This window comes from Hippoglossus stenolepis, chromosome 21, assembly GCF_022539355.2.
Source record: "Hippoglossus stenolepis isolate QCI-W04-F060 chromosome 21, HSTE1.2, whole genome shotgun sequence".
Lineage (NCBI taxonomy): Eukaryota > Metazoa > Chordata > Actinopteri > Pleuronectiformes > Pleuronectidae > Hippoglossus > Hippoglossus stenolepis.
In genome coordinates this window covers 10,595,022-10,610,516 of record NC_061503.1, presented here as the reverse complement: position 1 = coordinate 10,610,516, position 15,495 = coordinate 10,595,022, and the positions used below count along the sequence as shown (strand labels likewise).

At 42.5% G+C, this 15,495-nt stretch overlaps 2 protein-coding genes across 3 annotated transcripts; one reads left to right on the top strand and one right to left on the bottom strand.

Moving 5' to 3' along the window:
• The first annotated feature begins 415 nt into the window (after positions 1 to 415).
• si:dkey-94f20.4 (synembryn-A) lies at positions 416 to 8,789 on the top strand. Its single transcript, XM_035145605.2, has 14 exons — positions 416 to 1,392; positions 2,123 to 2,217; positions 2,318 to 2,365; positions 3,449 to 3,466; positions 3,570 to 3,659; positions 3,755 to 4,368; positions 5,573 to 5,708; positions 5,841 to 6,029; positions 6,280 to 6,374; positions 7,001 to 7,151; positions 7,253 to 7,348; positions 7,470 to 7,614; positions 7,810 to 8,089; positions 8,386 to 8,789. The coding sequence occupies exons 2-14, from the start codon at positions 2,128 to 2,130 to the stop codon at positions 8,525 to 8,527; spliced, it is 2,094 nt and encodes a 697-aa protein (XP_035001496.1). The 5' UTR covers positions 416 to 1,392; positions 2,123 to 2,127; the 3' UTR covers positions 8,528 to 8,789.
• A 215-nt stretch (positions 8,790 to 9,004) lies between these two features.
• On the bottom strand, positions 9,005 to 14,947 carry irf3 (interferon regulatory factor 3). 2 transcript variants are annotated; one of them, XM_035145606.2, is made up of 11 exons: positions 14,676 to 14,947; positions 13,405 to 13,589; positions 13,090 to 13,261; positions 12,054 to 12,133; positions 11,881 to 11,941; positions 11,697 to 11,762; positions 11,324 to 11,569; positions 11,049 to 11,139; positions 10,303 to 10,592; positions 10,097 to 10,215; positions 9,005 to 9,678 (listed from the first exon to the last, which is right to left on the bottom strand). In XM_035145606.2, the coding sequence occupies exons 2-11, from the start codon at positions 13,567 to 13,569 to the stop codon at positions 9,565 to 9,567; spliced, it is 1,404 nt and encodes a 467-aa protein (XP_035001497.2). In that variant the 5' UTR covers positions 13,570 to 13,589; positions 14,676 to 14,947; the 3' UTR covers positions 9,005 to 9,564. The 2 variants fall into 2 exon arrangements, with proteins under 2 accessions (XP_035001497.2, XP_047194231.1); XM_047338275.1 differs by having other exon boundaries at positions 14,690 to 14,947.
• Positions 14,948 to 15,495: the final 548 nt, after the last annotated feature.

The window sequence follows — 15,495 nt, the reverse complement described above, 5'->3', positions numbered from 1 at the left end:
TTTGGGATAAAAATATATATGTCACTAATACACAAAGAGATCCACACTGTCCAAAATAGCTTCATCAAAGTGGATTGACCCTGAGAACGTACAGTGGGGAGTTGAGTGAAGGTTACATGCAGTATTGAGTGTCCCAGGTGTTATGACAGCGAGTCACGAGATGAGTCTGGGTCAGGATGATTAAAGTGGACAGTCCTGGATTGCGTAAGTCAGGAACAATGCTTGTTTTTAAAGGTCACCGAGGGTCCTCTGCCCCCTTGTAGCTCCGACTTGTTGATATCCGATTTGTCAAGCGGCCAATTCGTCTTGGAAGGAATATGCGCTTGCTTCCAGAAGAACACTTTGTCAGGACTCCTCTGACTTTTCTCCCGCTCTCGCTGATGTAACGCGCATCCTGTTGTTGTTGCAGGCCCGCGGAACCAGCCGGGCCACTTCAGCCTCTCTGCCCTGTTTCCTCTACCCACTGGGCACGAGAGAGCGCATCCTGCCAGGAAGGCCTGTCTGTCACTCGCACATCATCTTCTCACAGTTTTCAGCTTCTCAGGTCACTCAAGACTCTTCGCCACAAGCGTGTAAAACATCTATTTCAGACAGTAGAAAGGAGGTTAGCTTCGCCGTGAACAAAAACCCTTTACATTTTATAACGTACAGTTACATTGTGCAAGTGATAAATAATCCTCTGAGTGAATTGACTGCAACATAAATGGCTCCATCTTGTTGAAGTAGACACAAACATTATCTTGATAATAAAAAGTGCACAAAATGTAATTCACTGTACATTCTCATTTATGACGGATTTGACTAAATACAAATCCACATGTTTTAAGCTGTAAACTATACGGACGACTCTGCGAACACATTTCCCAGCGATGTTTTTCAAGTCCAGCTTAGAGGAGCTCCTGCGTGGTTACGCAACAGCTAGAGAAGCGACATTAAAACCAAATCTTAATGGTTATTTTAGTGTTTCCTCGGCCATCAACAGCTGTGAGTGAAACAGATAGACAACAGACAGACAGACAGAGAGAGAGAGAGAGAGAGAGAGAGAGAGAGTTGTGCAGCGGCAGTCTGGAAAACCTGTAAAAGGTCGCAGGGTCAACACTGAGAGATATAAGCCCAGAGTCCATTAGTGGATTATAACCATAACCACTCCATGGCTACTGCATCTCTCCTGGATTAAAGTGAGAGAGTGTGAGGGAGAGTGTGAGGGAGAGTGAGTGCATGAGGGCGACTGGACAGTGAGGTGACCAAATTCAAATGCTGAACGCTGCACTCTATGCACATGTGGACCGAGAAACGCAGAGGAACACGCTGAACTGAGCACTTTGGGTCGATTCGAGGTGGTTCTGGCACACGTACGGTACAACACCTGGCTGATAGAGTGAACGGACGGAGGTAAGTGAGAACACATACCATGTGAAAGTCTTTCCGGAAACAATCTCAATAATCATCGCCATGTATTTGTCTTTTTATTAGCAATATAACAAAGGTTGAATAGACTGTATATCGATATATTGCTTATGCATTGTACAAAGCACAGTGAGGAGGTATAACACATCATTTATCTGCCTCAGATTTGTGTTTGTCATTCTTTTCAAACTACAACTTTAACTCAGGAGCAAAAATCAGTCTTTAAACTATAATAATAATGTGACATTTCTCATAATAATTATCAATATCGACTGATATGAACACTTTTACCTTGATGTCCATTTCCTGTTGTTTAGAACATATTCAATATGGATAATTGTCGTGTAAAAGATAAAGATTTCAGCTTGCATCAGTCTGGAAACATAAGTGATTAAACCAACGCTGCTGTGATGATGATGTGATGGTATGACGAGTGTTTTACTGAATCATTTCTTCTCTTTAATTTCACCTTTACTTGTATATTCAGTGTATTGCAGCAACATATTCTGCAGATGTGTCGGATAATGGATCAGCTATGTCATCACCATCATCATTGTTGTGTAACTTTAATTTTGTTATGGCCCTGTGTGTGTGTGTGTGTGTGTGTGTGTGTGTGTGTGTGTGTGTGTGTGTGTGTGTGTGTGTGTGTGTGTGTGTGTGTGTGTGTGTGTGTGTGTGTGTGTGTGTGTGTGTGTGTGTGTGTGCGCGCGTGCAGGAACCATGGATGTAGATGTGGAGGGGATTATCCTGTGCATTAAGGAGGGGGATGAGACCGGTGTTCAGACTCACCTGCAGGAGTTCAACAAAGAGGTGACTCCACACAGACACTCACACGTCCTCACGTCTCGACGACACACTGCTGCTTCGTACAGTTGTATATCATGTTTTCATCATCCTCTCTCCCCCACAGTACGCCCAGTGCTTCTTCTTCGACGCCGATGAGAGGGACCGGAGGAAAGTACGTCGGTTTACGTGCCTGCGCCTGTTGACTAAGATACAGTCCTGTCCCCTGTCCTCCCGGTGTTCCTTGATTAAACCTCACCTTGTGTTACTCCCCCACCTCATTCGCTGTCATCCCTCCCTCTCCTCCCTCCCCACCCCCCTGTCCCACACAGTCTGTCCATGATTAGTAATTCTGCTGCATCAGTTGTATCCCTGATCCTCTCTCCTCGCAGGCTCAGGCAGATTGAGCACAGGCCGAGTGATTGAGTGACCAGCGTCCTGACACGTTAATCTATTCATCACAGTCAGCTCGGGCATTTGCAGCCACTGGAAATGGAGACCCCATATTCTAGTTTCTGGGTTTGGAGAAAGTCCTGGAAAATAAGGAATGTATCAGCCCTGACTTCCCTGAAAGTTTTTGCTGATTAAAAAATTATTTTAGAGCTTAAAGATGTTAGAGGCAGTCCGGAGGAAAAATACAAAAATAATAAAATTGAAAAGTCTGTCTATCCAATTTATTGGAATTCAATGCAGCTGGAATTTTTATATGATTAAATTGAATATAACTGAATGTAATTTGTAATATATTTTAATTCAACTTTAAATTTGTATTGAATACATTTATTTCATTTAATATTTAATTTAAAATATTGAATATTTATTTTAGTTTTTTAAATAATTTAAAAACAGTGAGATTTATCAAATTGATTTTATTTCATGTTCAATTTAAAATTAACAATATGATTTTAATTTAATTAACGTTATTGTTCAAATTACATTTAACCATATTTTTCATATTTTTTATCCCATCATTTTCTTTTTATACAAACTACATACCAGGCAACTGTGACTCCGGAAGTATAAAGCGAGTCTTCCACTAACCAGACGGTCCCTGGTCCGAATCCGCCTCCTCTAGTGGGCATGCCAGATTGTTCTTGGCCCCTGATGGCTCTGCTCACAGTGTGTGTTGGAAGCATAGTAGCACTGAATGAAGCTGTGTGTGAATGACCTCAGAGAGATGTTGTTGATTATTGTTAAATATGAACTTTTAATATTTTTTCTGTCTTCTGCATTAAAATCGGACCTTCACATCCTAAAGCAAAGAAAACTAGAAGAGGTAAGTGCGACTAGTGTTACTTTGTGATGCTCATTAACCTTAAACTACTTCATTCTATGAAATAAAGTGTGGAACTTATTTATCCTGTGTTTTTCTGCTCCAGTTCAGGAATAATAAAGTGAGGGACTACGCTGATTCTGACTCTGAATGTGATGAGTATGACCAGGAGGATCGAGGCTTCATCCTCAGACAGGTAACAGCCGCCGTCATTTCCTGCTGCACAGACATTGTCAGTTGCTCCTTTGGAGAATGTAGTTTCACTAAACGTCTGCTTCTCTGTTCCTGCAGAATTTAGCTGTTGTCCTCGTGAGGTTTATTAGAACAGGAGTTAAATGTCATCTGCTGAGGGTGTGTTTACGCACCCTGAGGATCCTGTCCAGGGACAAAAAGGTCTTGGGCCCCTTGGTGACCGACAACGCTCTGCTGACTCTGGCCAAACTAGCAGGGCTGACCACAACCGATGCCAGCGATGAAGCCCTCGACCCCGACTCTGATTTCTACGACAACATCATCGCTTCCCTTGCCGAGGCCAAAGTCCTGCACTCCCGTGTCGAGGAGGAGGAAGGCGACGCAGAGGCCGAGGCCAACGACCAGAGCGAAGAGTGCTCGGCCATAGACGAGGACGCCAAGAGTGAAGTCAGCATCGTCAACAGCGGGGACGTGGACAGCGGCAGCTGGATGGGGAGCCACAGGACCAGCATCAACGAGATGCACCAAGGCAGCATCCATCACAAGGTGCTGGAGCGAGGGAGGAAGGACCGCAGAGAGAGCAAAGTGGAGGGGACGGAGGAGGAGGAGGATGGGGAGTCGGGAGAGGAGGCTCTGAGGAAAGAGGCCATGAAGGTGTTGTGTAACGTGGTCTACAACAGCACCTGGGCACAGGAGAGGTTCAGTGCTCTCAGGTGGGCTCACACACACATATGTCCAACATTATACTATATATATATATATATATATAGTTGTACTATAGGAGTACTACATAGTACTCCAAGTTCTGATCTTACTGACTATTTCAATCATTTTATAATGTTACATTTTATCTTATTTTTACTCTCATTACATTTTTTTATTTCGATATCTGTGCTCTATCGCTGTGTGATCTTCAAATTGCTTTTAAATTGTTTCTTGTTTTTTAAGTTTTAACTGGTTCCTGTGGTTTGCCATCAGGTTTTCCTTTTGGAAAGATGCTCCAATCTGTAAATACGGTTTATTATTATTTCATTACAATATTACCAAGGTCCAACCCACCGAATAAAGAGAAATAAGAAATATTAATATGTAAAAAGAATCATAAAATCAAAAACTAGAGCAAAAATAAAAGCCTATGGAATAAATCTGAATTTAAAGCAAAGGAATTAACTAAAACAGCTGGAGGAAAAACAAGGTGAGATTAATAACCTAGATTGCCCGAAGGATCAAATTGAGTTGATAGATTGTTCTGTATTTTATTCCATGTTGCAGGTGCATGATGAGAAACTGGATTTATCAAGCTCCGCAGTGTGATCCAGTCATTTGAGCGTGTTTGATTAAAATACAGCAATGAGGGGATGTAAGGAGGCAAAATACAATAAGGGTGTCATAGGTAAATATTATCTAGTGTGTTTCTCTTCTAATAGAAAGAGATTCTTCAAGAACACGGGTGCTGTTTAGTGAAGCTGGTCACTTTGCATTTCTGCGTCGACTTATAGCTACAACATCAAGCTCTGTTGGCAAATAGCAAAATAACCTGAATCAAACCCTGTTATTCATCCATTCTAACCCCAGGTTTTGATGTGAAACCTTCTGAACCAGAGAAACACTTCTTTCAGACTCTAAACTCTGCACCAGCTACACTCACAAAGTTAGAAACCATTTGTAAAAGCAGTGACTTGCCCCAGTATTCACAAACTATGTGATGATCTGTATACGCATTTATCAACGTTTACTGCGTAAGCAACAAGTTCGTGCCCGTTCTCCGAGGCCTGTGAGTTTAGATATAAATAGACAGCACAGGCTTTGACTAATGTGTGCACAGCTCCTCAGAGATAATGTATCATATCCCTTCATTTGGCTTTTGTACAAATCAACATATTTTCCAAAGAACTGTTGTTTTTTTTCCCCCATCAGCCTCCTGAGTGGTCTCATGGAGTGTCTGTCCACCAGCGTCAGCTCCTCATCTCCCTCCAGTGTTCAGTTCTACGAACTACGCCTCATGTTCCTCATCACTGCTCTGCGGCCTGAGCTCAGAACTCAGCTCCAGCAGGTAAGGAAACCCCGCTGGCTGTAAATCTGGCAGATCATATCCACCGTAACAATCCCCTCCACCGTCGCTTTATTCTAATACTGACAGGAACCTCGTCCTGCTCTCCCACTCATCTTTATTTGTCTCCTCCAGGAGGGCGGGCTGCCCGTCCTCACAGCGGCCCTGGAGAGCGGCCTGGAGGTGCAGTGGAAGGAGCAGTACGAGTGTGTGCTGCAGCCGGCGGCAAATCCAATCTCCCTGGAAGCCTCCCAGCGTGTCATAGAGACACTGAAAATCCTCTTTAACATCACCTACAGCAGCCACAGACAGGAGCCCAGCGAGGTCAGTGCACGAGAGGGGTCTGATAAACCTGTCAGGTGGGATGGAAATAAGTAGGAGGAGGAAGAGGAAAGAGACTCTATACAGTCACTCCTGCCTCTCTCTGATGAAGACATGAAATCGACATGTTCTGATGAAGACATAAGATAAAACTCTTCACCGTAGTGGTATTAATTACAATGTCATCACCCCTTTTTTTAACTCCACTTAAAAGAGAGAAATAATCTGCACTCATTGTTTTCTCCTTTCTCAGGATAACGCAGCTCTTTACCGACACCTGGTGGCCATCCTGCGTCTCTGCCTGATGAGGAAGTGCACGCTGTCACAGGACACTGATGAGCTGCAGAGGTGAGCGAGAACCAAGAGGAAGAAGGACAGAAGGGAATTAAATGATAGCAATGAATTTAACTTTATCATTCATGCCATTCCTATTATCTAATCTTTATAGTTTTTCTTTAACTTTATTTCAGTTTAAATTGACTGATCACAGCTTTAATACTTATATGGAGTAGTAAGAGAGAAGAGCGCAAACCTCAGCCAAGGCCCAATAGTCCCCTGAATGAAATCAAGCTGCACCAATTTTCACACATCAGTTTTCGGTATCAAATATCAGTTTCATAAATATTTAACCAAGGAAAAAAAGGGAAAATATAGAAAAATGTGAATGAATATCTCACAATGTTAAAGGAAAATGATAAAAACATTCCTGGATCTGATCTGGATTTGCAGCGAAAATAAATGGGTTCTCTCCTGTTTCATATCACATCCTTCCATCACGTTCAGTGGTAATCCGTCCAGTAGTTTTTGTAATCTTTCTTACAAACAGACAAACAAACAAACAGACCCGGGTGAAGACATAACCTCCCTGGTGGATGTAATCAGTGTATGTTGGCAGTAATTTTACCAGTTACTATAGTTTTGTGTTTACCAGTATTTAATAATACATCGTTTAATTTCTCTCTCCACTGCCACAGTCACACAGTGAACCTGTTGTCAGCGCTGCCCCTCCAGTGTCTCGACGTGTTGCTGGTGGTTCCTCAGGAGCCGGACTCGGAGCAGTGCCTGGGGGTCAACATGGACTGTGTGCACATCCTGCTGACATTCATGGAGAGACGCCTCGAGTCGGTGAGGGCTACCGTTTTAAAGAGAGAGGGGCTGAGATGTCTGGGCACTTTTGAATTAGTTTTTGCTTTTCGATTTACAATTTAGACTTGTTTGGTCCTCAGGGTGATAAAATCAAAGAGAAGCTGACACCGATCCTCAATCTGCTGACAGAGAGCTGCAGGGCCCACAGAGAAACACGCCACTACATCAGGAAACATGTAATTGCCTCTCCTTCAACTGCCCATTTCCCTCCTCACAATATTTTGATTATATCGGAACGCAGTATTCTTTTTTAAAATATCATACACAACTGGAATTATAATTTATCTCCATCATTAGATCCTGCCTCCTCTGACGGACGTATCACACCGGCCAGAGGAAGGCTCCACGGTGAAGAATCGTCTGATCCGTCTCATGACTCACCTGGATACAGACGTCAAACACTGTGCTGCCGACTTCCTCTTCGTCCTCTGCAAGGAAAACGGTAAAACGAGACCTGCTCACCACCTCTGCATAAATGAGAGGCATTAAACTAACATGTTTAGGCATAAAGATAAAAAAAAAGACAGCAGATGGTTTTCATCAAATTTCATTTTTGTGTTCTTTGTCTCCACCGTCATCCCCTATCCCCCTCTTCTTCTTCTTCTTCATCTTCCTCTTCTTCTTCCTCCTGCTCCAGTGAGGCGTTTTGTCAAGTACACAGGTTACGGCAACGCAGCGGGCCTGCTGGCCACCAGGGGTCTGCTGTGCGGCCAGGGGCCCAGAAGGTCCAGCTCTGCCGGCCGCTATTCCAGCGACTCCGACTCTGACACCGAGGAGTACCGGCAGGTCAAAGATCGCATCAACCCTGTGACGGGCCGGGTGGAGGTGGAGCATTCGAACCCCATGGAGGGCATGACGGAGGAGGAGAAGGAGGAGGAGGCCAAGACGCTGATCATGCTCTTCAACAAGCTGTCCAGGTCAGTGAAACGGGACAAGACGCTGACTTGAGAAACAGGAGAACTTAAACCTTATTAAATACAAACCACAACAAAGGGAGGAAAATATCCAATTATGAACTGGATATGATTGGTTGACTACTATACATGTATATCCTTTATTGCACATGTATTAGATATATTCATAGGTATCAACCTGTTTTATTCCTTTTGTTTCAATTAACCTCTTTATCTAGTTAAAGTTAATGGAGAAACACAAAACGGTATTTTTAACAATGGTAAAATTCTGAGTTCTTTTTCCGCCTGGTGTTTTGCAGAGGTAACATCATCCAGACAATGGGAGTGGACTCGGAGGGGAAGCTGGTCCCACTGTCCGGCCTGAGGGAGAATTCGCTCACTGAGGAGATGAGGTCTGAGTCAGAGAATGACGGAGAGGCAGAGGAAGGAGAGAAGAACTGAAACATGTCAAATTCCCTCATTCTAATTATTTTCGGTAAATATTCCGTTTCCTCAGTTTGATATGAAAGTAAAGGGTTTAGGGAACTGCATTCAAGAAAGGATGTAAAAATCTATTTTTGATTTTATTTATTTGAGTTAATAAGAATTTAGAGCCGTTTTTAAGGTCACAGTGGTTTGAGTCAAGAATTGTATTCTGAATTGACAGTAGGTCATGATAACATGATGAAAATATATAATATTTTAATAAAGTCTTGAAATCGTATTCTTTGTTGTGACGTTTTGTGAGATAAACGTTTTAAAGTTTAGTTTTATTCAGGCTTCTTTATAATGTTGCTTCAGTCAGATGAGCTGAGACCCATAAATAAGTCCGAGTCTGATTCCAGATGTTCTGATCACATCTGTGTTGTCGGTAACTGCGACCGAAACCTTTCTTTCTGTGTATTTGAGGTTTATTGCTGTAAATATATGGAGGATTAATTCCATTCATAACTGCTTTTATTTATGAAACATTTGCATGAACAATGTAAACAAATTACCAAATGATCATTTCACATTTCAAGGAAATCAAATCACTTTAGAGAAAAAGATTTCTCTACAACAGCACAAAATGAAGCAGGAATGCACTTATTTCAGCACAAACCCATTATTTGCTGAACGCAGCATGAGTCACTGTTAACGTCTGCAGCTGACTGACAGATCTCCTTTCTTTGGCTCATTCTCTTGCAACAAGTTGGAAATGTTATTTTTAAGAAGAAAAACGCTGGACTCAATAATATCCCAGATAAACCGTCCCAGATCCCCGTCAAATCCACCCGGATCATCGTGTCATTATATTATATATGACAGTATCAAAATGTATATAAGTTTAAATGTGCTACAATTATATTCCCCTTCAATATATTTGCTTGAAATCGTCTGTGCATTGACAGCAAACACCATTATTGTTAGCACCGGATCCGTTCCCCTGGCTTCAAGGTGCAGGATGACATGAAAACAAGGGGCAAACAATGCCTTTCTTCAGGCATCACGGAAGTACGTCAGCACATCTCCATCATCTCTTCCAGGGACATCTGCAGCTCCACAGACTGCAGGGAGGAGGCGCCACCATCGACGGCGAGTTTCTTCAGCAGCTCTATTGAAGTCAGCACCACCTGAGAAAGGAGCGGGCGGGGGGCAGAAATCAGATGACAAGAATGACAAAAGAGGTGCTCGAATGTGACGTAAAGAGTCGGCGGGAGCTCGGGCAATGAGACGTGTCGGGCTGGTTTCTTTAACTTTTTTTTCATTTCTCTGCATGCATAGCAGAAAACGCTTCTACACCTGAGGGATCAGCTGTCACCGCTGGTATTCAGGCTTTTGTTCTCTCTGTGCTATTAATCAATACTGAGACCGAATTGCCTTTTGAGAGGTGCTGCTAACTACAGCTCCCTTGAGTGGGCAATTTTGGGGGTTTGATCACTCATGAAATTTGATGGAGGTACGTGAAGCAAAAAAAAAAAAAAATCTACCACACCGAGATTCTGCTTTAAGGTCTGTGAGGGTGTTTGAATAATTCAAAGGTTCCCTAACCTCCACTGTGATGAGTTTCTTCTCCGAAGGCCTGTTGCCTGGGTCAGGCCACTTCTCCCCAAGGCAGAAGAACAGGGAGCAGGGGGGGCAGTCGCTCCCATTGATGAAGTCCATAATTCCTAGAGGGATAAGACCAGCCCACTGTGTCAAGCCGACATTTATTCGTGGGTGTGCTACGAAGCTGCATTATGTTTCCTTTCACCCACCTCGCACAAAGTCCTTGAACATGTAGAGTGGCTGCGGCTGCAGTTTAGAGATCTCCTGAGGCTGTTGGTTGCGATCAAACCTGGAGAAGCTCCAAAACGCTTTGACTTCACCCCGTCGCTGGCCGTAGACCACATGGCCGGACACGCCCACATCCAAACCGCCGCCCAGCTTGTCCAGGATGCGTTGGGTCAGTTTGGCTTGAGTTTGATCCGACATGGCTCCGGGACTCGGCAGGAAGACCCTGGTCAGGCCGGATTCGTTGTCCAAAACTGTCCCCACGAATTCAGGGCTGATGTGATGACAACATGTATTCATATGGTTATTGAGTATTTGAACAGCAGATCATATGAACAGCACAGCAATAGTTTGACATTTTGGGGAATATGCTTATTTGCTTTATTGCCATGAGTCAGATGAGAAGATCTCACTCTCGTGTCTGTGAGGTAAATATGAATCTACAGCCAGAACAAGTTATCAGCTTCTCGAGCATGAATATTGTAAACAGGAGAAGGAAACAGCTTAGACTGTTTCCACCTTTTCAAAAGATAACTGGATATATCCGGTTGCCTTGAGCAGAGGCAGGCTAGCTGTTTCCCCTTGTTTCCAGTCTTTGTGCTAAGCTAAATACCGTACAGAAACGAGAATTCCCAAAATGTATAAATGTTCCTCTGAGTCAATTTAAGGCTTAAGTGTTGATATCGAGCATCTGTCGGACATTTTGATGAAATCATTACTCTGATGTTACCTGTAGACTAAGCGGATCCCAGCTTCATTCAGGACCTCGTGCTCCATCACCTTCAGCCCTCTGTAGAACACCGACACCCTGAAGTGAGTCTCTGAGGTTTCAGGAAGAGGAGATGTGCATGAGAGCAGGTTCAAAAAATGGCCACCACACCAGGCCATGTAGTTTATGAATGTCATTCTGATAGATATTCATTTGTAATACTATTATAGGAGGAGATTTTTGAGTGATTGTGTGAACCCCACGTTTCATTTGCACAGCGCTGTCTGTCAACTCACTGAAATGATCTCCGTTGTTGGTCTGGTTCATGGTGTGTAGGAACTGCTCTGCCAGCTGCCCATCACAGGCCCCTCCTACAGCTCCCCCCACTGGATGTGCCGGTTGCTCAGGCAACCCAGTTTCACTGCCCGCACCCTCAAACGTTACTGGATACTGCTGTTGCCCGGGCAACGGGTATCCACCAATCACCACCTGATCCTGCAGCTGCTGTTGCTCGGGAACAGGCTCAAAGCCTGTGGTTCCCTCTGTAGAAAAGTTGGAGAGCATAATAAAAAAAAAAGGTTTCGAGGAAAGTACCTTGTGTTACTCTTCGGTTTCCTGCGCGTACTGCAGCAGCGAGGAGGAAATGATGAGCAGGGCTGATAATTCTACCTGTCTCAGGATCAAGGTGCAGTCCCTTCATACACTCCTGGAGAATATCCTGGTTGATGGTGGACTCTGCTTGAAACATTGATTTATTCAGAAACATCTAAACAGAGATTGCACATTTCTAACTCTCAAATTAATGGCAAGTAAATTAGTAAATCATGCAAATAAAAAAATAGTACTCCTTTACCTGTAAACACAGTATCCTCCGCAAGGTACAGGCAGTCTTCAAAGCACAAGATGTCCTGGCTCTAATCACACACACACGCATCTGAATGAGTTCTGATGTAGTTGCATCATTGCACATCATTTACGAGGCATCTGCATACATCCCAAGTCCACCCCGCGATCAGAGGCACTTACCTCCTGTGTAGGGAAGCCGCACTCCTCAGGCAAAGCAGGGTCCTCTTTGACGAGGGTTCCAGGCGAAGACTTGGAAGAACCTTTGAGGGTGAAAGCAAAGAACTACGCTTACTATCTTTTTATTCTCCTCTAAAACACAGCTTTGGTGTTATGATCCCACAGATGTGAACTGAGTGTGGACAACCTAAGAGAACAGAGATGTTCTGATACCATTTCTCTCTTCCCGATACCTGGAGCCTGCGTATCGGACGATTACGAATACTGAACCGATACCAGTGTTTAACAAACAGAAAACAACTCATATATTGCATTTTAACAGCTGGATGCTACCAGCCCTGTATGCAAGTGGTACAAATACATGCAATCAAATGTCTTACATCATCTAGTTTGGCGGTCGTAACAGAAAAAGAACAAAACTAAATAGGAACACACAACAATAACTTCCTTTAAAGGTTCAGTGTGTAAGATGTAGGTGACAGGGATCTATTGGCAGAAATTGAATATAAAATAATCCTAGTGATGTTTTCACTAGTGTTTTTCATCTAAATTGTAGGAATTGTTTTTTCTTGACACTAGAATGGGCCCTTTATATTTAAATACTTTATATCTACATCGGGAGCGGGTCCTCTCTACGGAGGCGGCCATTTTTTTCTTTACAGTAGCCCAAACTGGACAAACACCTTTAAATTGCTATTAAATTCCAACTCCAAATTGCTGATGTTACTCTACCGGAGATCACTTCTTCTTCATTGCTCCAGAAACAGAACTTGCCAGTGAACGTACAGTGCAACCGCTGGTATGGAGCAGCAAAAGAGAAATGATTTCTGGGGAAATAAAACTGGGTGAAACTAACTAACTTTAAAGACATGGTATCGGATCGGTACATTGTCATGTAAACATTTGATTCAGTTATTCTATTAGTAGGTGATTTTTTGTACAGTGCATCACAGGATCAAGTCCCCTTCGACTTGCCTGTTATTCACTACAATAAAAGACCAAATGGTGATTGTCTACGGACGCCCTGGTGGGTCCTCACCTCCTGACGCTGACTCGTCCGGCCAGCGAAACACTTTGTGAGGGTTGGCGGTTTCGTTCTTGCTGTCGCCGACCAATTTAAAGCCTTTTGATCGCAGGGCGCTGCGGAAGTTCCTCTTCCAGACTGAGGCGTCTCCATTAGCCCGGCCATTGCCGCTCACCTCAGCCCAGGCCTAAAGGGAAGTGAGAGGTAGAAGGAGTTGAACTATATGAACAGATAGAGGTCGACTACATGATGGACTATCACTGCCACTGGGTAGAACAACTTTAAAACGTGGTGTATCACTCTCATGTGTGATTCCTGTCTGAGCGTTACCTTAAAGATGAGCACGTCACTGTCGGAGGAGTCCTGTCTCAACTTGTGTTTCCAGGGGACGGAGAACTCTGTCTGTTCCGGGTTCGTCCACTGGACACCAGGATACTTGCGGCTGTCGATCTGCGTTTGCAGCCACGGGATGAGCAGCGGCTTCGGGTGTGCCATTTCTGCAGGAGCAAGTCAAACTGAGAAAACAGAGAGAATTTAATCCATTGAATTGTAGCCACGGATTTAGGTTTAGTTTTATGATTATTGAGGTGATATTATCTATTGAAACTCAAGTGTTCATCAAAATCAACATTCTAGTCTTTTAAGTGTCATTAAGTTTAATACAACAGAGACATTTTGAAGACTGCATATTGTTGTTGGTAGAATTCATAGTGATTTATACAAACAATAATTGTTTAATAGTTTAATAACCTTAGTTATACATATGTATCTATATTCTTGTGTTTATAGTCATTATAATTTTCTAATCCATCTAGAAAGACACGTTTCACCTGCAGAGGGGGCTATTTACTAATTTTTCAACTCAATTCATACAGAAAAGAATTATCATTGGTATCGCATTAGTATCATTAAAGGCGACTAAATAATATTAATTTGATACTTAAACATTGAAATTTCGAATTAACTGTTCATTTAGATTTTAAATAATGATTAAATTTAAGAATAACAATTAAAACTAATTCAGGATTTATGCAAATGTGCATTTTTAAATATTATATATACGTTTCTTTTGAACTGACATTACTATACAACATTTACAAAGACTGGGAGCAGGGAAACAGCAGTGAGCACAATTCCTTCACAGTGGCGGAGATTAAATAACCGTACGATAGAAATAATATAAATGAGTTACCATTAAAAGCAAATATCATCATTATTATTAGAATGAAAGATAATTTCCCCCACTCCTTATCATTAAATGATCAAAGATAGAATATCATGATTTCTGCAGAGCTCCTGGTGCAGCTGGGATTTCTGAATCTCTGAATATCAGGAAAGAGGAAGCAGGACAATATGAGGCCTGAGATTCAAATCCAAAAATACTCTGATATGAGTAAATAATGTTTGATAAGAAAAAGTACTAGTAAAGTAAAGTAAAGAGGCATAGAAGGTAGAAGTACTCATTCTAAAGAGGCCAATATCCATATTAGTGCAGCATCAGACTTTTATAATGTTTGGTCTTCACTGTTGATTGTAGGACTATTTGTTCCTTGTTGAGTAGGATACAGTCACAAACAGTAAAGTACAGCAGCTGTCCTCACCTGTAGTTTCTCACCTGAGGTCCTGCCTGGTTCTGTGTCGAGTGTTGAGTTCAGGTACCGGGTTTCTCTGGGGCCAGGAGCCGGACAAGTGATGCACGACAGCGGCTGCAGGTTTGTGATGGCGTCGCAGTAGATGTGAAACACACTGAGGTGCTGGAAGCTGCTGAATCGAAAACACACACACACGCACACTCACACACACAAACGCATCCGCCGCTTCGTGAAGTTTCCTTCACGGGAAACTCCCGACTCTTTCAGTTTCGTTTTCCAGTTGTGACGTCAGCAGAGACCGCTAGGTGGGGCCAAACACACGCGTTTATATCGCTATACTTGTGAGGACATCACGCATTTACAATTACTGCCTGAAACCATTACCCCGTAGTTTGTTCACGATATTGTAAGGTTTTTGTATTATTAAATGTAGAATAATAACAATTATTGTTATTATTATTATAATTATTATTGTTATCATTATTGTTGTTATTATTATTATTACTAGGTCAAAGATTCAACATGCAGAACGTCACCAGACATGTCTCCTATTTGTTTATGTCTTTGTGTTTGTAAAAGAGAGTGTTAAGACCACTTAAAGTCGTAATATTATCAGAAAAAAAGACGCAACCTTATGATAAAGTCACAATTTTATAAGAATTAAGTAATGATATTACAAGAGAAAAAATCTAGAAGGTCAGGAACTTTTTACTGCTTATTTGATTTTTCATAATGTTATGACTTTTTCTCATTAACTTAAGACCTAATTCTCATCTTATGACATTTTCGAAATCTCTAAAAAAAAACTTCATTATGGCCCCAATAGTCT

Excerpts from the sequence above, each read along its gene's own strand:
- irf3 (XM_035145606.2), bottom strand. The coding sequence starts at position 13,569 with ATGGCACACCCGAAGCCGCTGCTCATCCCGTGGCTGCAAACGCAGATC. Across the intron at positions 12,134-13,089 it reads GGACGAGTCAGCGTCAGGAG|GTTCTTCCAAGTCTTCGCCT; the intron begins GTGAGGACCCAC and ends TCACCCTCAAAG. Across the intron at positions 11,570-11,696 it reads GCACCTTGATCCTGAGACAG|AGGGAACCACAGGCTTTGAG; the intron begins GTAGAATTATCA and ends ACTTTTCTACAG.
- si:dkey-94f20.4 (XM_035145605.2), top strand. The coding sequence starts at position 2,128 with ATGGATGTAGATGTGGAGGGGATTATCCTGTGCATTAAGGAGGGGGAT. Across the intron at positions 5,709-5,840 it reads TCAGAACTCAGCTCCAGCAG|GAGGGCGGGCTGCCCGTCCT; the intron begins GTAAGGAAACCC and ends TGTCTCCTCCAG. Across the intron at positions 8,090-8,385 it reads CTCTTCAACAAGCTGTCCAG|AGGTAACATCATCCAGACAA; the intron begins GTCAGTGAAACG and ends GGTGTTTTGCAG.